Source organism: Carettochelys insculpta, chromosome 19, assembly GCF_033958435.1.
Source record: "Carettochelys insculpta isolate YL-2023 chromosome 19, ASM3395843v1, whole genome shotgun sequence".
Classification (NCBI taxonomy): domain Eukaryota; kingdom Metazoa; phylum Chordata; order Testudines; family Carettochelyidae; genus Carettochelys; species Carettochelys insculpta.
Genome location: NC_134155.1, coordinates 3,865,513 through 3,891,561, shown reverse-complemented (window position 1 = coordinate 3,891,561; position 26,049 = coordinate 3,865,513). Strand labels below are relative to the sequence as shown.

Here is a 26,049-nt window from a genome sequence, read left to right as displayed (position 1 = left end):
GCTGTAGATATGCAGAGAGGGGGGTTGAGCCAGAGTTGCACATGGAGGATTTGAACCAGGGTGGAGGGAGGATTGAGCTGGAGCAGCGAGTGGGGGTCATGAGATGGAGCTGTGCTTGGGTGGTGAACCAGCAGGGGGGCTGAACTAGGGCTAGGGTGGGTGTTGAGCCGGAGCCGCACATGAGGGGTGGTGAGCCAGAGCCAAGCGTGGGGGTGGGAGGTGAGCTGAAGCTGTGCGCCGGTGGTGAGTGGGGCTGAGGGGAGCGAGATTTTGAGTTTCACATAACTCACGTTAATACCAGTTAAGAGCAACGTGAAATCGTGCATTTCAAGGTTTACTGTATGTCCAAAGCTGACTGCAAGGAATTATAGAGGGAACCTCACAAAACTGGATGACTGGACAAGAAGATGGCAGATAAAAGCCAAAGCTGATACATGTTAAGTACTGCACATTGGAAAGCATAATCCTCTGATCGCCAGAAGCTGGGACTGGGTGACAGAGGATGGATTGCTCAAGAATTCTTCCGTTCTGTTCATTTTCTCTGAAGCACCTGGCACTGGGCAGTATCTGGGGACAGGATATGAGGCTAAATGGACCATTGGCCTGACCTACTGTGGCTGTTCTTGTATTCGAATGATACTCCTCAAGAGAAAAGATATTAAAAGAGTACTGGCTTGAAAGAGACCAGTTAAAACCCAACAATTGGTATCAGTTCTAATCTATTAACTTGAAACTGATGAATGGGAAATCGAGACACCATGCCCCTGTTTAAATAAAGACATAATTCTGGCTATAGCAGGGTTCCATGATTTTACGTACACAGGCCACATAAAGACTCCTGAAGAAATAATGGCCTAGTTCTCCAAAGCACCGTTATGAATATTGGCTAGGATCTGAAAAGTGACTCTAGAAAAAGGACCCCGCCGTACTCAACCCTTTCTGCTCCCTTGTGGGGCTTTGAGTTGTATCTGCTTATTTTATTGACACAAAAAAGTTTTATTCCTATTGTCTTTCAGAGGAAGAACAAGCTGGACTCAATTCTGGCTCACACATCATCAATGATGTTAGCCAAATCCCAGCTGTGGAACCTTTATTCCTGGTAAGGATGTCAGGGTCAGAAAGACACAGCTGGATTTTCAGATCCCGGACTGAGTCTGCAGTGCTGGCAGTCAGACAAACCAGCTTTTGACTTGCATGTAAACACAGACAATTTGAACAGGAAGGTCACTATGAGAAAATAGATTTTGTGTAACGTCTTCTGTACCATCACTGTCCCAAGTCTACACCCGCATTTCTAAAGGTAAGACTTTCTTTCTTCTAGTTGACTGCTACAATGCTAAGTATTCATCTCATTGAAGTCAATGGCAAAACTCCCACTGACTTCAACTGGACAAGGAGGTGCTCCCATGGAAAGGAATGCAGATCTATGACACTTTTTTGCAAAAATCTCCAGCTCAAAGAGAGCTAACTACAAGAACAGTGAGGCCCAATTTAGGTCAAGAGGTAGGTTTTACAAAAGTAAAAATCAATGGGAACATTGCTACTAAATCCCAAAGAAATGAGTCTCTGCAATGGCTCTAGACAAAACAGTAAATCTGTACTGCTGCATGAGAACCTGAAAATGTACATGCCTCATCTAATTTTATTATCCAAGATGACTGAACTGTAGACAGTAAACCATGGTAAACATGTCACTTTTAGCCTGACATTGTCTCTTGAAATAAAAGAACTGGAAATGTCTCTGATTGCAATTTTTAGGGGGATGGGAAGCTCTAAGGAATTCCCCCCATAACCTACCCCTCACTCCCCCCACAAAGGGCCTTGGGTTGAGGACAACCTCCTTCTGGAACTCATTTGGGGCATGTCTACAGAACCCACTGGGTCAACAGACAGTGACTGATCCAGCAGGGACAGATTTATCATGTCTATGGAAGAATGTCAGCTGTTGATTTACCACAGTGAAGACCCCACAGTAAGTAGCTCTAACTGTATTGACTTCTACTACATTATTCCAATAGCAGAAGTTGCGTAACTTAGATCAACGACCTGCAGCAGCATAGAGTAGGCCCCTCCCTGTACCTTTCCTCAGCTAGGAGGGAGGACAGGGTTACCTGAGACTATTGCAGTGTGCCCCCAACCCACCCCTCAGGGCGACTCTGATCAGTTCTAGAAATGCTTTGTTTGTTTTTAATAGGAATTCTGAAAATAAACTGAAGAACGTCAGAACGATATTTCTGGCACTTGGCCACACAGCGTTGTATGATTTAAAGCAGCTCTACTGTCTTCAACATCATGCCTTGTACTTGGAAACAGGTAATCTTTAGCTATTTACTGGTCTAATGGGAGCTTCACTTCCAAGGCTCTTCTCCCAAGGTTATTCTATAAACAGTAAAATATCTAATGATTCTCTCATATCTAGAAAAGTTATACAAAGACAAATAGGCACTACAACAGAGATTTGTTTCAATGTCATGAAGAATACAATATTAATAATGAAGGCCTGTGAGCAGAGAAATAGTATACGTCTAGACTCCCAGAGTCTATGTGGCAGCATAGAGGTGATCTTTACAATTTTTCACAACAAACAAATGAACACATTAACTAGAAGCAAGGTCCTGATTGTGTAAGAGTTTTCATCCATGAGCAACATGGCAATTGAGGCACCTCAGCGGACTGAAGTGGTGGGGGGGTTAAACTACACATTGCAAAAAGTCAGCTCTGCTTACAACATGGTGGCTCCATGGCACAGGGACCACATAAATTAGTCACACAGTGTGGATGCAACTGGGCTGTGCCCCCAGCCTGTGCTAGAGCCTTGGACTTTGCAGTTGCTCACTGCACAATGTAATGGGGCTTTAGTAAAACATCTGAGTAGATGCAAGGAAACCACATGGTTCCCGGGAAACAAGGAGCTGACTAAAACTCTTTGCACAAGCACTGGGCTAGGACAATAACAAGAGTGGCTTCTGAAAAGAAAGATATGTATCTATGCCATTTCCCCCTACACACACTGGGTAAATTTTCCAGGCCAAGGGGCTTATAGGGCCAGGCTGAATCCCAGCATAGGGAATGTTTTGTTTACTCTTTCTTCTTCTGATAATGTATTGCAATCACTTGCTATAAATGCTATTCTCTTAAGAAAAGGCCGTGCTGACTGTAACCATTTGATCTTCTCTGCTGAATCATCCCAACTGCAAGGTATGTGTGCTGTGACTCCAGGTATATGCTAAGCTGAGTCTCTAGCAGAGATGTTTGCAGAACACTGCCGCATACACTGCCAGCATAGCAAACCTTCCAAGTGTGGAAGGGAAGCACTTTTCATATTCTGCAGCTGTCACTTCTTGTGTTTGTCCTGGGGATTACTGGCAAAACATGCTTTGTTGTTTCACAACATAACTGGGAAAATGAACAGGTCGTTACAGTTAGTCATGTTTAAAAGGAGACTCTTGGGTATAATTGCTGAAAACAACTTTAGTCTGATGACTGTCTGTCTCGTGCAATTTTTGTGCTTCCCAATTAGCTCTTTTAATTGGGCTAATTGTGAACTTCTACAGGGCTGGATGGAGATAAACAAGTTCAGTAATATTTAGAATATGCTGGATGAAAGAGAAAGGAGTAGATTCTCAAGAGCTTGAGGATAATTTTAGGTACAGTACAGATGGTGCACTAGGACCACGGAGGAGCCAGTGTGTTCAGCTTAGCGTGAGGAACACCTTACCTTGCCTTCCAGCGAAGAACCCCGTGCTGATAAATGGGTCCACTATCCATGCCCACCTGACAGAGCTAGTATTGCCACAACAAAGTGCATTGGAGAGAGTAGTGGTGGAGGAAGCAAAGAGGCCAAGTAGAATGAAGGATTCCAGAAAATATTCTAAACTCTACTTAAAAGTGGGGTACTTCTGTGATGAGGATAAAGCAGAAGTCCTGACCATTAGATGTCTCTCTGCAAGAGGTGGTATTTTAAATTAGCACTTCCTGACCAAATTTCCACAAGGGCATCTATCTCTGCTTTGCTTTACTAAATTCCCCTCGTGGCTTCATTTGGATACAGTCTTCTTCCTCATTTCCTGTCCAAAACAGGAAGAAATGGGGCACAATACCTGCACCCCCAGGACCAAGTGGACAGAGAAAACAATACAGAGACCTTGAATGTCCCCAGAAAGATCTAAATACAGATGAGAGTCTTGAAAGGAATCTGGCTCCTAGGAATAATGGGTTTATGTAAAGATTTTACTGTTATTGATTTGAATTACTGCTGGATTTCTAATCACCCCCCTGGACTTTTTCAGTAATGTTCTTAGGAAAAACATGCTGTGGAGCCATTCTACAGGCATGATTATATTTGGTACCATCTTTTTTGTGAGGTAGCAGCAGTGTAATGTACTAGTAACCGGAAAAGCAAGAGCCACTTTAGGAGACAGATGTGGCATTGCAAACTCATTGCGGTTTGATATATGACAGAGGTGATCTGTGTATATCTCTGAGGGGAAGGGATCCGGTTATTCCATATAACACCCTGCTGCTAGAAAACAGTGGTATCAGGCTGCCCTGATAGGGAAAGGCAGATGCAATAAAAGCAATTACCTTCGCAGAAAAAGTAGAACACCAATTGCTCCAAAAAACCACAAGCATTTTCAGCTCTGGGCTATCAGTGCATTTTAATCAACGTCAAAGAGAGTACAGAGGAGCACATGAACCTTTGGCCATAATAATTCCATATGAAATCATCCAACTCAAAACGAATTATTACCACCATCAACAGCTAAGAAAACATGAAGGCCGCACCTACACTAGCCCCCTCCTTTTGGAACGGGCATGGTAATGAACAAGTTGGGAAGATGCTAATGAGGCACTGCCATGAATATGCAGTGCCTCATTAGCATAATGGCAGCCACACACGCTTTGAAAGTGCCACCCTCCTATTTGGTTTTAGGAAGAAGGCATTTTCAAAAGGCCCCTGTCTACACAGGCGGCGCACGATTTGGCGGCTGTGCTTTCAAATTGTGCGCAGCTGCCATTATGCTACCGAGGCACTCACTCATTCATGGAAGCACCTCACTAACATCCTCCCAACTTGCTCATTATCATGCTCCTTCCAAAAGGAGGGGGCTAGTGTAGATATAGCCGTAAATTTTGCTTCCCAAAGCAGTTCTGGTTTTGTAAGTGAATGTCCTCATGAAGTGCAGTGGTAGAAATGGCATTTAAGAGGTACACCACAGAATATATGCCACAGGAATACCTTTCCCTGGGATTTATTACTTACCACTTATGAACATACATGCTTTACACTCAGATTACTTCCACGACATAGGCTGAGATGGAAAAGGAGGTGGCTTGGCCTATCTGTGGCTACTATTAAAGGAATAAGAACACTTTTCAAAATACTTAACAAACATTAATTAAGCCACACACACAGCACTCCCTCCAAGGCAGACAAGTAAACATGAGTTACAGTTCACAAATAAAAATAGACGGGCAGAAGTTATAAGTGGCTTGCCCAAGGTCACTCAGCAAATCAACGACAGAGCTAGGAACAGAGCACGGGAATCCTTACTCATGGCCCCACTTCTCTGAGCACTAGACCATGCCACAAGTTTGGACTGGAACATTTGGTGTTACTGATGTGTTATGGTACCAAGCAAGGGCGATTTTCACTGTGGCGTTCACATGTAATTTAAAACTTCATTTTTTTTAAATAAAATTTCTCACTCTCACTTTGCTGCCTTCACATTTTCTAGGTGGGCAACTTATTGGCACCATCAAAAATGTCTGCTGTGGCTTTTCCAGTGGAGGAGGAGAGCAGTCAAAACCCTGACTAGTTTATTGAAAATCAACAAAATCAAAGTCAAGGGCAAGTTGGTTAGTTAACAAAACAAGGTTGCTGTTTCTACTACATTCTGGGAAGTTCATTTGTTGGTATCACAGATAGCTGAAAACAGAGAATGGTTACCAGAGCTTGGACCTGCATCCTATATGTCTTTGAAGCACAGAATACTTGTGCAACCATTACCACAATAAACAATAAGGGGATCTCTATGTGTGATTTCTATAGCTACCTTAAAAACAGGAGGTGAGCAGACTTCCCTGCCCTATGCCCTCTGTCCAGAAGGCAAAGGTCAACTTTATCAGATTTCTAAAGCACATTTGTTAGGTCTTCTTAATTTTGCCTTACAAGGGCTGACTACCTTGATTCAACTCAATTACTACTAATCGTACGCTGGCTTGGGTTGGGGATATGGCCTAGATTGCCTAGCAGATTTTTCCATTTCAACTTTCTGTATTGATTATCTCATATTTTGTTTCAGTATTTAGTAGTTTTTATTTTTCTAAAATAATCTTGAGCATAAACAAGCTAAGTCAGACAAGTAAAAAACGTGGTTGCTTGCATTTGTTTCAACTGGGTTTCTACAAACTCCCTTTGTCTTTTATAAACTCCCCTCCACTTCCCCCTGCATTTAGTCAACTACTTGGGCCTCTTTGGTTAGCTTACTCGCTCGATATCAAACCCTGCTGTGACTCTACAGAAGTGGGGCTGATGAGTTCTATTTACAATCTGAAGCAAGATTCTCCCATGTTTCGAAAAGCCCCAATTGACAAATGAGAACTTATTGCTCTCGGGGTGACCTGGGAGACGCGTTCTTTAACACTGAAAGGGTGAAAGGGAAGCTATCCCTTTTGCCACAGCCCCCTCTCTACTGTGAAAAAAGCAAGGAAATTAATGATGCTGGAAAGCTGAGAAAAGGGATTAGCTCACAAGAGCTCCACCCAGTGAAGTCAAAGGGGGCAGGTTTCTATTCTGGGGAAAACATCAAACTTATGAAAAAATGGTTAAACAAAACTTACTACAACAAAGCCGTTGCACTGGAAAGTAATTTTTCTGGAGGGCAAAGGGCAGTTTCCTGCCCCCCAGAAGAGCTTTTATAAAAAACAACTACCAATAGGACCAAGATTTTCAAATCTAGGAGACTGGAGTTAGGCACCTAATGGTCTTACTTTCAAAATGCTGCCAGTGACATCAGCAACTGCTGTAACTTTACACATCGGTTTTTGAAACTCTTTGTCTAGATCCTTTAATGATGCAGACAAATCAGGTGTGTGTTTGTTGTTATTTTTTTAAAGAAAAACATGCATTATGGTCTGTGCTGGTCTGGCTGTGGTCTGAAGAAGTGGGTCTATCCCACGAAAGCTCACCACCTAATAAATTCTTTTGTTAGTCTTTAAAGTGCTGCTGAACTCCTTTTTTGTTTTGATAGCACGTAGACTAACACGGCTCTCTCTCTGTTACCAGGCATTATCACAATGCCTCCCCAAAACAAAACTGAATACAAATTTCAAGAGATTTACCACACTGTAGTGAATTCTGTCTGAAGCAATCACATGAAGTCTGAACAAATTACTTGCTTAATGAAGGCTGTTTTTAAATAAAGGTGAAACAGAACTGTACTCAGAACTGGGGTTATTATGGAACAGTTTCACACCAGGCTGTTGCTTACTTCATAATACGCTGAATTTCTACAGCACCGTTCAGCTGAGGATTGCTAAGCCTTATCAAAGAAAAAGCCTTATCAATCAAAGAAAATATTTACAAATATTAAAGAAGTTTCTCATCACTATTCTGAGGTAAATAAAGGATACGGAAATCACTTTATCCCTTCCCCCCCACCCTGAAATATGCAGCCATTGGAACTGATGCAATTATACGTCCCCAAAATCCTATTGATTATAATAGTGCAGAGTCGGGCTGGCCACTCTGAAGCTGAAAGATAGCACAAACTGAAGTGAGCTCCTGGAGAGCACACCATTGGTTAGAAGTGTAGTCTAGAAATGTGTCCAATCAATATCCAGAGCTGATCCTGCTAGGTATAGAGTACTGTCAGCGCCTACTCCCTTAATATGTTGAAAATGACAAACTAGACTGTAAGGGAAAAGGGTCTCCAGTAATTCCTTAGGCCAGCTTAGGTACCAAGTTGGTAAAACTGAAGAGAGAGCAATGGCCAGTCTTCCCTGACCAGATTGAGGGGTCAGAAAAAAGGAAATGGCAAGGGAAATTCAGGAGACCCTTTCTACCATCCCCAAAATATCACAAACTCTCCCAGTAAGAAAGCCTGAGGTTTGGGAAGGAACAAGGAAAGAGCTGGCATGAAATTCCAGTTCACTGAAGTCAAATGATGATGCTAGACTTCAGTGGGGCCAGGATTTCACCCCATTCTTTTCCACCGGTATGCTTTATTGTTCATCTCTTAGGCAGATCCTGTTAATGCACAGTAAATAATCATATTTATACTCTGTGTGTGTGTGTGTGTGGAACTTGTTTATCAGGTATCTCACATTAAAGCAAGGCAAATCAGATAAACACACTGAAGCTAAATTGGTAGTGTCTGACACATTCTTTAAACGCACTACTTTGCGATAAACAGTTTCAAATCCTAATCTAAAGGTTCACATTTCCAGTTCCATAAACTCATCCTTTGGGCACTTTTTAGATTCTTCTCTTCATCACAAATCTCACTCACTCTCTATCTAAGAACATCTTTTCCCCATGATCCTACAGAGTTGCTTCCTTCCACCACATCTTCACATACGAGGAGCTTGTTAGAAATGAGATAGGAGGAAGTCCACTAAAGTGTGTTTACCTTGCTAGGCCAAAATAAAACAACAACAGATCCAACAACAATGAACCAATATATGAAAAATGAGTTTAAGCCTCTCACTGGCCTGATATCAAACCTGGCGGAACCTTGTGAGCTGCCTGGGCAAATTTGCCGCACCGTCAAATTGGAACCCTTTTTGGATGGGAGAGGAATAGTAAATAATAAGTAAGAAATGGAATTTCCATGGAAACTTGGAAGCAGACAGTGTTATTTGAAGTACAAGCATTTGTACTTAGTGAAATGTCTTTTAGTTTACACAAGTCCCAGCTAGCATTTTCTTTCCAGTGCAAGTTTGGGCCAAGCTTATTAAAAACTGTATCAGTCGATTTTATCTTCTGGCCAGCACAACTGTCCACATAAAGTTAGGAAAACTGCTACAAAGAGTGGCCTGGTATTTATTTTGCCAGAAGCCAACAACTTGTCCTTTGAAAAAGGAGAAGATTTGGACTTCTTTTTTGCTAACCCTCAACAGAAGGTGAAAGCAGCCTAGAAAACGTCTCCTGTTTACATCTGACACTGCACACTGGCAGTCAGCCAGAGCCTGGGCAGATGTGCCTTGCATTAATGGGAATTTAACTAGTTATTCATATTAGACCAATTACATGGTAACTCCTTCCATATACCTTGAGATGAGGCACATATTGTTGTAATCTCAGGACCTACATTTACAGGTAAGTTATTTGAGGGAATGTTCCTAAACTGTTACAGTTCATGAGCATCAAAAGATGCCTTTTCTCATCCTAACTATAAAATTATGCCTGACAGGTTAGGTCTTTAGCCTTCTTTATTGCTAGCTGCAGTTATGTGGCCAATGAATTCCACATTTATCACAAAATTAAGGTTTGTGCTGCTGGTGTTTTTATGATTCTTTGGGGAAATCTTTAGCTTTGTTGAAATAACAGGTATTGCACCAAAGTTAGATGTTGACCTTTACTTAAAGCTTTGAAATATAACACTCTAATTCAATATATTTTTTGTACTAAGGGCTAACATAGATCCTGGATCTACTCCACCTTCATCAGTAATTTAGTAATAAATAAGAGTACACATAAAAAGATTAAAGTGGGAAACAGCTTCAGAGGTGTTTTGCGTTTCTAAATGAGAATTCTCCTCCCAAGAAATACTTTGCAGTTACTTTAGGAAATCACAATTAATAAATGTGACTGGGCTACCTGATAATATATTCCTGGTTTCCATTACATTCCTCAGACTGGTTTACCTGTCAGGCTGACCTAAAACAGAAAGGCCTTGAATTCAAAGACAGGGACTGATCTATAATGCATTTAACTGGTGCTGCTGCAGTCTGCAACAAGGTTTAGAGGTGTGGGCTGGAAGGTGAAGGACATGCCTGTGATTAACACCAGCTCATAAGGATTGACTGAGATTTACTTGTGAACAAACCGATTACAAGGCCATCCCAGCTCACATCACCACATTAACATCTCTGTTCAGTGCCTCAAAGCAGGGGAGTGCAGTCTTACAATATCTACATTGCAGAGTTCACATCTAAAAGCTTTTCTGAGCATAGCAGAGGCTCTAATAGTCAATCATGCACATACCATCCTCCACTCCCTGCTGTATTTGTGATAAGATAGAAAAGAGAAGCATAAGAGAAAAAAATCAGGTTGGTTCATAATAGAATAACTCATATTCCAACTTCTAGTCTCAGAGAAATTCAATGTCCAAGATACGCAGTAGCTCCAAATTCTGGGAATTCTATCTTAACCAGTATCAGAGAGGGAGCCATGCTAGTCTATATGCTATCAAAACAAAAAAGCAGGCAAGTAGCACTTTCAAGACTAACATCAACTAACATCATATATGCTATCATGTGCCAACAATCCCCAGATGCTTCGTATATTGAACAGACTTCAAACTCCCTTAGAAAAAGAGTTAATGGGCACAAAACAGACATAAAAAGTCTGTCCATGAGAATATGTTCCTCAACTAACATCATATATACCATCATGTGCCAAAAATGCCCGGATGCTTTGTATATTGGACAGACTTCAAACTCCCTTGGACAAAGAGTTAATGGGCACAAAACAGACATAAAAACACTCTAGACCGACAAACCTGTTAGCCGGCATTTTACTGGAGTGGGCCATTCTGTTAATGACTTAAAAGTTTGCATGTTACTGAAGAAAAATTTTCACACCAATCTTGAAAGAGAGACTGCCGAACTGTCTTTTATATTCAAATTCAACACATTAACATGTGGTTTGAACCGGGATGGGAATTTTCTGAGTCACTATAGGAGCTCGTTTGCATACTTAGCTTAATCTAATTCTCGACCTCCCTGCCTCCCCCTTCCACCCTCTACTCTCTAATTTGCTCACCTTGATCATTTTTCTTCTGATCTGTGCACCTTCATTACTGTTTTGGTTCTCTGTGCCTTAAATATTGAGTCTGTTCTGGTCTGGCTATGGTCTGAAGAAGTGGGTCTGTCCCACGAAAGCTCACCTAATAAATTATTTTGTTAGTCTTTAAAGTGATACTTGACTGCTTTTTTATCTTAACAAGATACACCTTAATACTGTAAACTAAGAACATGATGTTGCAAGCTACTGTGCATCTCTTGCCTGGTACTGAGCACTCAAAATTTGCACTCAGACTTCAACAGGATTAGAGGGTGCTCAGCACCTGACAGACCTGGATCCTCAGGAAGTGCTCAAAGGAAGCTTCTTGCTACACCAAAATAACCTCAGTCAACAGACCTGTAATTTTCTCTCCCATCCTGTTGCCTGTTCTGGCTCCCATTGCCAGGAATAATTTAGTATCTGATATGCTCCCATTTCTGAGACCTCTGTAATGGCTTCAATCTCCCAGGCCACACAGTAGCAGAGTTAAAAGTAGCTATCCTACAGCAAAAAAAACTTCAGGACCAGACTCCAAAGAGAAATTTCTGAGCTACAATTCATCTGCAAATTTGATGCCCTCAGCTCTGGCTTAAACAAAGACTGCGAATGGCTGGCTAAATACAAAAGCAGCCTCCCCTCCCTTGGTGTTCACACCTCCAGATCAACTGCTGGTAGTAAGCCTCACCCTTACCGACTGAGCTAACCTTGTTATCCCCACCCTTGCTCTGGCTTATTTATACCTGGCCCTGCAGATTTCCAAGACCAGCATCTGATGAAGTGAGTCTGTGCTCACGAAAGCTCATGCTCAGAACTTTTCTGTTAGTCTATAAGGTGCCACAGAACCCTTCGTTGCTGTAATGGCTTGTGACCTGATAACTGGTTTTGGAAAGAAGAACACCTCCATCTCTCTGGATAACAGACACCACATATAGATGGGGTGAGCGATGCCACTCTAGTCAGTGATAGAACAAGGAAGATTGCTCAAGGAATTTTTGCACAAAAGGTTTCTCTATTCCCACTGTTACTGCAGTCATTTTATTCTATCCATTCCAAAAAAGAGGTAGACCACAAAAGCATTGCCGTGTCTCCTGAAAACATATTTTTATTTTGAAAAACCTTTCTACATCTCAGACTGATCCTGGTCTATACTGGGGAGAAATTTCAGTGATTGTGTGACTGAACTTGGCCTTGAAAGAGCCAGGGTCAAGTCCATCTTCACTGATCCTTTAAACTTTACTGGGTCTGCCTCAATAACCAGAAAAAGGACCCACTGTGGTGCTAGGTTCTCTGATGTGCACATATTTTAGTGAGAACTAGTCTGACACATTCATTCACACAGGCCACTGAACAGTCACTGTCAAACTCAAGGGTTAAAAAATTAAGGAGTCAGGCTCTCAGAATCATGAGACTAGCTTTAAAATCATAAACATTGAGTTATTTATAGTTGCCCTTTGTTCACTTTAAAGAGTTTTTGGGTTTTTTTTGAGGAATAAGGGCTCCAAGTTTGAGTTTTTAAATTTCAAATTAGGCTCTAGTCCCTGTCTTAACAGCCCCTATTTCAAAATAACAAGAAGTCCTGTGGCACCTTATGGACCAACATATTTATTAGAGCATAAGCTTTTGTGGGCGAAGACCCACATCATCAGATGCTCCAAAAAAGCTGTTAGTCTATAAGGTACCACAGGACTTCTTGTTTTTGTGGATACAGACTACCATGGCTACCACACTGACACGTATTTTGAAATAGGCACTACTGCTCTTTACCTATTTCGAAACAAGCCAACCGCTGTTTAGAAATTATTTCGAAACAGTGGTTGCATTGTGTAGACGCTAGCAAAGTTATTTCAAGATAGTGACTTCCTATAGTCTAAGCCTTGTGCAGCTCAGGAAGTGAAGTTTGATTCAGATATGGGGCAAAGACAGCTTTAAGCCATCTTTATGCCATCTAAGGCTGATTCTCAGCTGGTGAAAATTGTTGGAGTTAGGAAAATTTACAATCACTGAAGATCTGCCTCTCTGAATTCTCTGCCTGGCCTGCACTATCCAGCACAACAGAGGGCTTGTCTTCACTTACCTGGAGATTGACCTCCCAGGATTTGATTTAACAAGTCTAATAAGGATCTTCTAAATCAATCGCTGATGATGCTCCCATCAACCCCGATACTCAACTGGGTCCCGAGAAATAAGGGAAGTCGACAGGACAGTTTCCCCTGTTGACGTCCTGCAGTCAGGACACCACAGAAATTCAACCTAATGCATGTTGACTACACCTACGCTATGCTCATAGCTGGAGTTGTGTATCTTAGGTTGACTTACTCCTGTAGTGTCTTTTTGGAGTGAGCTGTTGATCGATGGATCTCATATTCTATGACACTGTTGGTGGACAACTAAACTAATCCTTGATTGCAGAGCCAATTACAGATGTCAGATTAAAAAACTGCCAACCGTTGGCTTTGTACATTCTTTTCGGAACCTACGCTTCTCCTGTAGTGCCTGGATATGCTGACTCTCAAAGCAATTAAGAGCTTGTATGGTGGTTTGCTGCCAGGACAGTCTGTCCTGAACTAGAGTTTCCAGATCATTGGGAGATACACTGCATGACTTCATGTTGACCTTTAAAATGTCTTTATAGCACTTATACCGACCACCAACAGAGAACTTTCCATGAGCAAGCTGACCATAAAAGACCATTTTTAGTATCCATGTATCATCCATCCTCATCACATGACCAATCCAGCCAAACTGTTTGTTCATAAGCATTGCTTCCACGCCCTTGACACCACACAACTTATGAACCTCCGAGTTAGGAATTTTGTCCCACCGATTCACATGAGCAAACTTCCTCAGACAGCACATATGGAACTACTGAGTTTAAAAACATGGCAGTGACATATTTTTCATGACTTCAAGCCATACAGCAGGAAGTTCAGGACAACTGATTGATAAACTGCTACCTTGGTATGGAGTTAAATACCAGGGTCACTCCATAGGTGTTTGGTCATCTTCCAAAGGCTTTAGCTATTTGAGCAGATACATCATGATCCACGTTCATACTAGAGGACAGTAAATAAATAGAGATATACCTATCTCATAGAACTGGAAAGGACCCTCAGAGGTCAGTGAGTCCAATCCCTGCACTCACAGCAGGGCCTATCACCATCCCTGACAGGTTTTTTTTTAAATCTATTTGTCCCAGCTCCCTCAATGCCCCTCCTCAAGGACTGAACTCACAACCTTGGGTTTAGCAGGCCAACACTCAAACCATTGAGCTCTCTCCCTCCTATACTTCATTGGTAGCAGAATTTGTCAACAATCTTAAGGACTGTACCAGCAGCAATAATCACTGGAATGCTGAGCTCTTTCCAAACAGGCTGAGGCATAACTTATCTTCTTGAGGCTCACTGTGAGTTCAAAGTGGTTAGCAGAAGTAACAAAGCGATCAAAAAGCTCCTGTTCATCCTTCACTGTATGAGCCAACAATGCACAGTCATCAGCAATCAGAAGGTCACAGATAGTTGTACTAACCACTTTAGTGCAAATCTGAGGCTTCTGACAATCTAAAATACTGGTGTCTGTTCATAACTGAATAGGTATGCCCAACGCGCAGCCCTTAAAAAACTTTATACTGTTCAATATTTCAAAAGGTGCTGATGTCTCTCCATTGTTAAGGATGTGACCAAGCATGTCATCATGAAAAGACTGAACAAAGTTGATAAATTTTTCAGGACAGCCAATTTGCCCAAGCACTTTCCAGAGCCCATTTCTGTTGACCATGTCAAATGCGTTTGTCAAGTCAATGAAAATCTGATCTAGGTAACCCTGACATAATTAACAGCCCCAATGATGGCTTATCTTGAACAGGCAGTCTGTTGGCCATTCCCTCTCCTGGGCATGCTGCTACATAAACGTGATTCCCCAGCAAGGAGACCCTTTATGTCGCAATGTGGCCTACAATTAGAATCACTATTTGTACACTGGATTTAGGCTATTTTTAACTAAGGAATTATATACTGTATTTGCCTTAAGTGCCCATCCAAAAAGCAGTTGCATAACAGAGATGTTTTTAAAACGTGAGACAAACACTGTCCTTAATCCTGGGGCTACTTTAAAGGACTCCTTAATATCAAAGAGTTCCCTAATGAAAAGTTGGGCCCGTTTGAGTAATGAGTAGGTTTTTTTGTGAGTATCCAAAAACATAGCGTCGCGTATGGTTTTGTATGCAACTCCAGCACTGAGTATGTCAATCAACTTTACACTTCAAATAGGCTTTCCTTTTGTATATTGAAAACGCTACTAACTCAATTTGAGATTATGAAAGGAAAGAGGAAGTAGCATGACTCAGCTCCATGCTACAATGGCTGGAGCAGATCCAGGACTCACAGTCCTTTGTGTTTTCCTTTCCAAAATACTAGTTTGCAGGTTGGGTAACATAAAGCATGCATGTAAGGAATACACATTGGCCAGTATGTCTGCCCTGGTCCTGGAGTCAAGCACGAGCTCTTCACAATTCTGCAGAATTATGAAGAAAATACAAAATACAGAAGGGCTCAGAATTTACCCATTGACAAACTGACAAAGAGGAGCAACTTTGAAAAAAATTTCACCTGCTTTGTAGCTATTGAATTTCTAGGAACTTAATGGCAATAGTGACAGAAACAATAACAAATAATGCTTTATACTGCTACAGAGACTTCTATCAGAGGCTCACGAAGAACTGAATAGATTAATTCATTAAGACTTGTCTCAGACCAAACTGGTAAATACTTTAACTATAACCCCTGTTTTAGAGAACTGGAAACTGAGGCATGGGAAGGCTATTAGTTTGCCCAACCTCACACAGTGAATCATTATTGGCAGAGCAACTGGAATAAGACACAGAAGTCCGTATTCTCAGCGCCCCATTCTAACAGCAAGACAGTACAGCTTCCCTATAAATCATAAACTGTCTAAAGAACAGTCCTGCTCCTCTAACCACTTTGTTTCAGAGAAATGGGGAATACATAGCTTGGAACTAAACTCAGTGTACTAGGGAACTCTGATGTGCTTGTGTACCAGCAGTATTCAAAACAGAATCCTCAAGCCCTAAACTCAGTCCTCACTAAGTTTCTAACTCAATGTGAGTTACAGGTGCTCAGGAGCACTCAGCATTTAGCTCATAAAAAGGGATCTGATATCCTGTAAGAATTTAGCAGAAACTTCACAAACTGGCCCTTTACCTTATTGGCAAAAAGTGATGCTATTTGTGCGTACCTGATGATGAAGTTTGGTCTTTACAGACAAGATCCTAACTTTTTACCACACATTCAAGTTAATATCTTCCTCCGTGCCTTTCAGAAAAGGTCTCCACTGTGAAAATCACACATCACTCATTTTAACTTACATTGTAACAGGGAGTGGTTATCAAGGTTCTTCTTGATATAAATATAGGTAGGTGCCTCCAGATCCGCCTGCGGACCTGAGGGGTGGGGGGTGCAGGTGTGACCGTCCTGTAGCCATGACAAGATCCTCACAAGTGGTCAGGGCTTGTCCTTAATGAGGAAGAGGAGGACAGTCCTTAGAAGGTGCAGCAGCTGCTGCAGTATCTCTGTGTGAGGCCAGCATAGGTCTATATTTTGTTTACTAAGGAAACCAAGGTATTGCTTGTATAAAACAATGTCTGGGTTGTATATATTGCTGACAATGCATGTGCAGGGTCAGGAAGCTTGCATCACATACAAACCAATTGTACATTGCACTGGAAAGGGCACCAGGCCAGCTGGACTGCCACTTCTGCATTTTGAGCATCCTTTTTGTAAGTTCAAGAGACACTTGCTTCAATTACAGGATATTGTCTGTTCCTTCATACTTTGCCAACCACAGTGACTTGCCGTTTCCTCCACAGTACAGACTGTTGCAATACAGAAGTACTGCTAAACAGAGTAACTCAAAATCAGATCAACAGAAGGGAAGGGGAGCAGGCCCTTCATTCACGCAAAAGGGGAACTCCCGAGAGATACTTATCTCATCTGACCCAAAAAACTCTGCCGAACTAAAACTGAAAGTTAGACTTAAATCCTCAAAGGCCAGGGAATTCAGGAAAAACCCTGGACTGCTGACTCTGGAGACTTAACTCTAGAGAAAACAAAAAACAACAGAAATGCGAAACTGGAAAGGATTTAGGGAGGATATCTAGTCCAATACAATGCGCTGCAGCAGGACCAAGTAAACCTTGACTATCCCTGACAGGTCCTTGTACAACCTCCACTTAAAAACGTCATAGTGAGGGGAACTCCACAACCTCCCTTGGAAATTGGTTCCAGAGCTTCATAACCTTTATTGTTAGAAGTTCTTCCTAATATCTAGACTAAGTCTCCCTTTCTGAAAGTAACTATATCTCCAATCTTCAGCAAACATGAAGAACAATTGATCTCCTTCCTCTTTATAACAGCCCATTCCATATTTGAAGACTTTTATCAAGCTGTCCTGTTCCTCCCCTCCCACCCAAATCTTCTTTTCTCAAGACTAAACAGGCCCAGGTTTTCTAAGCCTTTTACCATTATGCTGCTCTCTTCTGAATACTCTCCAATTTGCCCTAAGCTTTCTTACGGTGAAGGGCCAGACCTGGACAGAATACTCCAGCTGAGGTCTTATCAGCGTGCAGTAGAGTGGGATAATTATCTCCCATGACTTGCATACTTTAATTAAGGGTGTAAATAACATGTAGAAACAATAATCAGGTAAACGATTAAAATTCTATTGATTACATGCTTAAACACTTTCCTGAGGAACTAATGGTATGGGGATGTTGCACATTTTATGTGGGGCTCTGCTGCTCCCCCCACATCTGGGTATCTTGGCCACCTGCTCCCAAGGATCCCAGAATGCTCAGCATCCCAGCTGCTAGCCCCGTGTCAAACATACTGGCTACCAGGACGGATGCTGGGCTTTGGGACAGCAATCTCGAGGGACCCTGGAGCACCAGGATGACAGGCAGCAGCTGCGATGGCCAGTGCACTGGGATGTCAGGTGGCAGCAGAGTTCCAAGAACAGCAGCAGCAAAGTCCTGAATGGCAGTTAAGCCTGAAGGGACCCGAGGCATGTGGAGTGCAGCTGAGATGCCAGGCACAGGATGGCTGCTGAGACACTGGGTGCAGGGTGACAGCCAGGACCCTGGGTAGAGTTTAACCATTAACAAAACCCGATAAGCATCATGCATATTGGTTAACTCGTTAAACTCTTACATCCCCACTGTTAATACAACCGAGAACTATATTAGCTTTTTTTGCAACTGCAACACATGGTTAACTCCTATTCAATTTGTTGTCCACCAGACTCCCCAGACCCTCTTCAGCAGTACTATCACAGTGCCAGTTATTCCCAGTTTTATAATTGCACATTAAGTGTAGTACTTTGAAGTTATCTTTATTGACGTTCACCTTGTTGAATTCAGACCAATTCTCCAATTTATCAAGATTATTTTTTATTTTAATCCTCTCTCCCAAAGTGCTTGCTATCTCCCTCTCAACTTGGTGTTATCTACAAATTATATAAGCAATACTCGCTGCATAATTATCCCAGTTATTAAAATATTGAGTAGTACCAGACCCAGGACTGACTCCTGTGGGACTCCATTAGATTCGCCCTCCCAGCCTGACAGTAAATTTTACTCTAAGTATGGTGTTTCAACCCATTGTGCAGCCACCTTACATCAAGTTCATTTATATTGCATTACCCGAGTTTGCTTATGAGACTGTCACGTGGGACTGTGTCAAAAGCCTTACTAAAAATCAAGAGAGATCATTCAACAGGTTCTACTGCCTGTCCAGAAGAACGTTTTGAAAGTAATCATACAATACAGTGAGTTTCACAATCTACTCTCATGTCCACACAGTACTAAACAGAATAAGGCCATATCTACACTAGCACTTCTGCTGGCCAAACTTTTGTCACTCAGGGGTGTGAACAAAGAATCCCTCTGAGCAACGTAAGTTTCGCCAACGAAGTGCTCATTGCAGAGCACTATGTTGGACAGAAACACTTACCCCATGGACACAGCTACCACTGCTTGTTGAGCTGCTTTTATTATATCACTGGGAGATAGCTCTCATTGGCATATTGTGCCTACATGCATGCTCTGACAGCAGCTGCAAGTGCACATATGACCTAAGGATCTTGTGCAGACATCTAATCCATAGTGTCAGGGTATTATGTTATCAGAAGATGATGTTCTGATTTTAATACCACAAATCATAATAAATACATTAAGGGATGCTGCTATAGCCCAGTCTCTACAGCTTGGTTTCAGATACATAGACAAGATCAAACCACATTAGAACATGATGCTACAATGTGGGGATAGCTGTGCTCGACTGTTGTAAACCACCTTAAGAGTAAATTAAATCAATGAAGTCTCAGCAGTATACATCAGCTGAGAAGTTAGCCCATGTTTGTCAGCACAAACATTCTCTAGTGTCCTGCCCATACTATGGATGAAATTGTGGTAACACAAATTCTGTTTAATCGCAGTTTTTGCCACCAAGGTTCATTTGAACGGCATAGATAGGAATTCTTTTAAAGAATTATAGATGCCATAAATCTCCAGAGGCCCTGTCACAACACAACTCCAAGTCCTAGACTGATTTTAACTTTAGCTTGATAATGGAGATGAGTTAAAGGTCTATTTACACTACTAGTTCTAATTACATTGTAATCAAGGCAGAGAACAGCTGTATCTTAATGCTGTATCTAGTCCCCTGACACAGTCGTATTTCTAGTGCAGAGTTGCTCACAGATTGCTTGGTGTGAGGGGTCATCTAAAATAGTCTGAGTAGTGTAATTCAAGGGGAAAAATATGTAGCCAAACTGCCTAGACTCACGGATCTAGAAACAAACTAGCATAGAAACTTGTCATGTTTTTGGTTGCTTGGTTGACAGTCCTTAACTGACATGATCTGAACATCAAGCTATATTGGCATTCATGTCCAAATGTTCTAGATTTCCTTACACAGTACTAAAATGGTAACAAATGTTTCACTGTACTTCCATTTGACAGATAATGAAGGTCACAACATGGGACACTAGCTAATCTTTCACTAAATTTCCAAGTTCAGGTGCATTACCTGATATTTCCTGTTTACAGATAACTGGAGTCTGTTATGAGTACAAAATGGTTACCTGTGGTCAATAACTGTTACGTTGGATGGAGGGATCCCCAAAACAGCACAACTCTGTACAAGTTCATTCTTACGAATCTCACCTTGATTGTAATAATTTCCTGAGAATAAAAAATACAGCAACACCATCTACCTTAGTTAAATTTATCATGGAGCAAACATTTCCCTCTTACAAAACTTAAATCCTCAAGGCATCAACCAAATGGAGATACCACATGTAAGAGCTCAAAATACTTAGCATTAGGGTTCCCCATTGAGGAACAGGTACAATGCGTAGATCAAATGCTATAATCTACACTCCATTACAAGGCAGAAGTTACAAACTCTCTTCTGCATGCAGTCTGGTAGATGGAGATGGGGGTGGGGTTGAGAAGGCTTAAAACTCACACTTTAAGGGTAAAAGAGCCACAAGTGGCTCATGAGCCATGATTTGTTCACCCCTGACTTATACTCAGGAAAAACCCTTTGGCCCAGTGTAAATTTTCAAGACCAAATACACCCACCCTCTTGCTTTGACTTCAAATGGAGTTGCACATGCATCCCGGAGAGCAGAGTTTGGCTCTTTACAATTAATGAGTTCTCTTGGCTGGAACACAGGAATTCGCCACCAAAATCCAGTCAATAGCCCCATCAACTCCAGTATCAGGTGCTTCAGCAGAAGATGCAAGAAAACCATAATGGATCATTATGAAATAATCTATTCTTATGAAATCCAGCCCCCCCACATTTATAAGTGGCTGATTTGTGTCCTGAAACATGAGAGTTTAGAGCACGCTTATATTTTTATTCTTGTAGTGTTACAGTGAATAATCTTATTATCCATACAATAACTGTCTAAGCCCTTTCTTATGTCTGTTAAGCTACTGGCCTCAATATTTTGTTGCAGTGAGTGCTACCCTCGTAAACTAATAAAATTATATCAAGTACATAAATGAACATCTGTGTTCTCACGTTACCTGTATGGATACCGCTGACGTCTCATGCTGTTAAATCTAGTACTCTAGACCTTTTTACAGACATAGGGGAAATCACCTTTCCAATGAAAGAGGAACAAAGGCTGTTATTATTTGACAGTAGTTAGGTGGCTTCCATTAAATGAGATTTTTAGTTTCAGGTGTCTACAATACAACTGATGTTAAAATCTGAACTCCCCCCTCACTATTAGGTCTGCTTCCACACTTGCCCCTTCCTGTCAGAGGGGACATGGTAGTGATGCAGTTTGAAGCAGGCTAATGAGATGCTGACATGCATATTCAGTGCCTTGTTAGCTTAATAGCTGCCAAACGAATTTCGAAGTGCAGACTGGCAGCGTAGATGGGAGCAGCTTTGAAATAAGCACCCCATTTCGACATTCCCTTACTCCCAATTAGTCAGACAGGAGGGGACAAGTGTAGAAGCAGCCTAGAAGTGGTAGTTCAGACTCTCTGTTGCCTCAGATCAGTCTAGTTGCACTGACTTCAACAGATCTACATTAATGTACATCAGCACAAGATTAGATCCTCAGACTTTAGTAGATCAGAGTATAACAAACATGCCACCTTAATGCTTACAATTGAACAATTAGAGGGTTTAAGTTTCCAGTGTTGTCATAAATGTGAATATTTACATAAATCTAGAATACTTCAATAATGAAACACTGTCAAAATATATTAGAAAAGTATGAGATTTCTTATCACAATATCTGTGATGAGAAACTAATTCCTTAGAGGTCTGCACTGCTTCTTAAACAAATGTATTAAGTAATGTTCATGCAGGAGCTAACAGCACAATTGAAAAGCATTCACAGAACCAAGAAAGGAATGCTAAGAAATGCTAAAACCACATTTAGAAAACAGCATTCTGGAAACCTTACAATAGAAACAGTGGGACCAAGGCTAGCAGGGAAGCAGAATTCATTGAATTAGGACACAGGCTGCTTCTTGATTTAATTATTTTCTTCTCATCCTGTCCCCATATTATCTGGTCTGTTTGTTAACATGAATCATGAAAAGTGCAGGTGAGAGCTCAAATGGCCTTAGGACTGTTGCCCTGTGCAACATGGCTATTGCCAACCAATTGTAATTTCCAAGCAATAAAATGAAAAGGTATTGCAGATTTTCAATGTGTGAATCCAGTTTGTAATCAGCTAGTCCGGATTACCCTAAACTTTTTATTAGTCAGGGGTGAGTCATCAGAATCTAGCACTCAGCTGGTGAAGTACTGCAATCTAAACTGTCAAAATGGGCTTTATATGATTCACAGAGTGAAACATTAACCTCATAAGGAAAAAATTTCTTATCACGATAAAATTTACTGCAGCCCAGAAGTGTGTGTCTTCAGGAGACTCTGATACTGAGCATCCACAGAAGGTATGGCTTACTGAGCTAAACATCAGGTTGGAACGCCACAGCTTTTCTGGAGCCAAAGGCTCAGATACCAGCAGGATCAACTCAACCCTACACCCTTTCAGTAGACTAAAGTAGTTCTGTACAGTTTGTTGTGTCTGTGTCTTTTATATGTAGAGTCTCTGTGTCTTATTCTTGGACCTTGATGATTCCAAGATACTATAAGAAAGAATGAGGCTTTTCCTCAGCCAAAAATTACTTTGCTGTTATGCAATGTGCCATGTGTTCATGGGTTGCTGACCTCCGCTGCAGAGGTGGCTTCACTTCAGTGACAATTTATGTATACAGAGCCAATTTCTGTCTTTGGATTAAACACACACAACTTTCAGTGATGTTGTGGAATGAGATTCATACAATGCTGAGAACATAATATTACTCACAATTTGTGAACTACATTAGGGTGAGTGGCATTATATAAATGCAAAAAAGCATTACTGAGCAGCCATTGCTACTGAAAAACACTGAGTGGCTAGTGTTCCTGAACCTCATCCCGAGAGCTCTTACAACAGGGAAGCAGCTATTAAAGACAGCTATTATGATGTTATTGCCACCAATTATTCATCCTGGACTATGTGGCAGACAACAATTTGCTCACTATGCTCTAATTCTGGTGCATTCAAGTGGTATTTTTGGTTGTGATCTGAAAATTGCAAATGTGATGTTTTCCTAGTAGCCATTTTGTTCCTCTTTAAAATTTCACCAAAGAAAATAATGGGAACCTTAACACTCGGTATCTAACCAGTCTAATCACACAAATGAAAGACTAACCATCTGAATCACAGAATCCTAAGAAGAAATTAAAAAGATCTTTGAGTCCACCCCCTTCCAAGGGCAGATCCCTTACAAAACACATGAGTGATCAATCTGAAGTAGCACAAAAGATACTATTTAATAGGTTTGAAATCTGTGTAACAAGACTATTGCCAATAATTGTAAAGAAATTGATAAAAAAGATTTACTTTTTTGAAAAAGGCATGTACTGTAATGACGGGGTATACCTGTACATAAGAAATGCTCTAAATTGAAATAGCTTCGCGCATTGTGCACTGCAAACCTCTCTGTACAGCTGTGAGAAAGTAATATGAGGTCCAATTTTGGTGTGTCATGATTGGAACCAGCAAGCAACACACTAAAAGCTTCACATTCAGCTCTGGATGGGTGATAAACTTTAAAAGTAACACCAACTGACTCCAAATACTCTGGCCAGGTCTTCTCACCCAGAGAGGTTGTTATGACATGAAGCACTGAAAACTGGGAACAGAACAATTAAGAGTAAGCTACCTGGAGCCTTGAAACATACAGAGGGCCCCATCTCTCATCAAAAAATTATTCAGATGTGTGTTTGATGCTATATAATTTCTAATAAGGAAATTCATGACAAAAAGATACTGGATTGTTAATTTACATTATAAGTTCCTTGGGGCAGGAACCCTGTTTTGTGTGTGTGTGTAGCTACGCATACACCATAACATTTTATAAACAGTCATATTTTGTGCTTAAAACAACTAAATGTTTTTCTTTTCATTTCTTTCCACTGTTTGTTTAATTGTAGAGTGTTTTGGGAGGTATAAGTGGCATAGAATTTGCTATATCAGATACAGTTTTATAATATTTCTGAGCAATGATTCCTAACCACTGATATCTGTCACAGTACCTAAGCACAAGATTTGGGGAATGGTCCTCTGGATGTTGCCCCCTCACACAAATTTAATAATTAGCCTTTCAACCGTCCCCTGAGAGATACCACCACCCACTTTACCGTAAATGAAACGTGTTCTAGACTGCTTTCAAGTAAGGGTGATGTCAAACTACAGTCCTGCAAAAGTAGTCTGAAGGGTCAGTTAGACTGGTGCACTATAAACTGAACACAATGCTGATGTTTTAATACAAAACTATCATATTGCGTCAAGCACAAGGATGCAATGTTGTGTTTTGTGCTGATATTCTGCAAGCCATGCTATAACATATTACGATGGGGCAATGACTTCACAATGCAATGCCCATATACTACCTAACCGCACACAACATTGTGAAGTTGTAACAGTGTGATGTTGCAGTGTACTGAAGTCATGAAGTGGCAAACTAGGGTTGCCAGCCTCCCAGAATAGTACAGGAGGCTCCAGGAACTGCAGATTGATTTTTAATTAGATATTATATCCTGGTATGAAACTTTAAGAAATATGTCCAACCCAAACTGGCAACCCTGGCTATGATGCAACAGTTACATCATACTATCATGAAGTGGGGTGATGCCGTCATGATGCTGCTGGCTGCATCGCAAAAGCCTGATTGGCTGATGTGGCCATACACAGGGAATGACATTGTGGCATGATGATGTCACATCACGAGGTATCACGGGGGGCAGTGTGCTGATACTTCCCTCATAAGGTCGCTGTTGGCTAGAGGTACCTCCCCAACATATACGTTACTCTTTCTCCCCTTCACCCCCAAACTCCCTCGTCCTCACCTGCAGAGGCGCACAGCAGCCAGAGCTGGGCCTGAAACCTGACCAGGCTGAGGATTGTGGGAGCAAAGAACATCGCTTCGTCATCAGGGTGCGCCGTCACCACCAGGGCGCGCACATCATAGGGCCGCGCGGGTCCCACCGCACACAGGGATCGGTGTGCCCAACCCGCGGCACGTCGTCGCAGCCAGCACGAGCCCAGCCACAGCAGCGCAAGCAGCGCCCCTACGAGAGAACCCAGCGGCGCCAGCACCATGGCGACCAAAACCGGAAGGGACCGGGTCGGTCCGAGCAGACACTGTGACGAAGGGAAGAAAGGTTCCGTGCAGCGTGTGCGCTTTTCCCTGAGAAAGGCCGGCTCGCAGTGTGAAACCAGAGTGCGACAACACGCAGGGTTCACTGTCCTGCTACAGTGGTCCAGAACTGTCCCACCACATGTCCCATTTGGGGAAGTGAAAATGAGCCCCACAAAAGGATTCGTGCCAGAAAAAAGGGCCTCAGCCCGACCAGTACTCACCCCCAGCTCCCACAAACTCCCACAGGGACCTCAAAAAAGACCATACCGAGGCTGCAAATGGCCCCGTACGCACATGTGCAGTAGTCAACAGACCCTTTAAAATCTTCTCTACCAATGCATGTATTTTGGTTTGTGCACAAGAAATTAATTAACAATGTTCATAATAACTGTATTGCTGTAGCTCCAAGAATGTGCTAGGGGACATACCCAGCCTCACAGAAAGCACAGACAGGGTCCAGAGAACTTACACACTACTTTCTTCCCTCTTGAATAGTAACAGAGATGTAGCGTTGTTAGTCTGTAGTCTATCAAAACAAAGCAGTCATGTAGTACTTTAAAGACTAACAAAATATTTTATTAGGTGATGAGCTTTTGTGGGACAGACCCACTTCTTCCGATCTATAGCCTGACCAGAACGGACTCAATATATAAAGCACAGAAGTCCAAAAATTGTTATCAAAGTTGATTTGGAAGCCCAGATGAGATTGTGCAGTCTGGACCAACTGGATAAACTCCACTGA

At 41.8% G+C, this 26,049-nt stretch overlaps 1 protein-coding gene and 1 long non-coding RNA gene across 2 annotated transcripts in view; one reads left to right on the top strand and one right to left on the bottom strand.

Annotated features, from left to right (window-relative positions):
* Positions 1–25,267, bottom strand: part of PIGL (phosphatidylinositol glycan anchor biosynthesis class L) — an 85,967-nt gene extending 60,700 nt beyond the window's left edge. The window contains exons 1-2 of the mRNA XM_075013274.1: positions 25,015–25,267; positions 20,165–20,264 (exon numbers count right to left, since the gene is read on the bottom strand). Of these exons, the coding sequence (XP_074869375.1) occupies positions 20,165–20,264; positions 25,015–25,267 (353 nt within the window). The remainder of the gene's footprint in view (positions 1–20,164; positions 20,265–25,014) is intronic.
* LOC142023292 (uncharacterized) lies at positions 1,841–5,999 on the top strand. Its single transcript, XR_012648202.1, has 4 exons — positions 1,841–1,972; positions 2,195–2,313; positions 3,140–3,198; positions 5,739–5,999. It is a non-coding gene; the product is annotated as an uncharacterized LOC142023292 (long non-coding RNA).
* Positions 25,268–26,049: the final 782 nt, after the last annotated feature.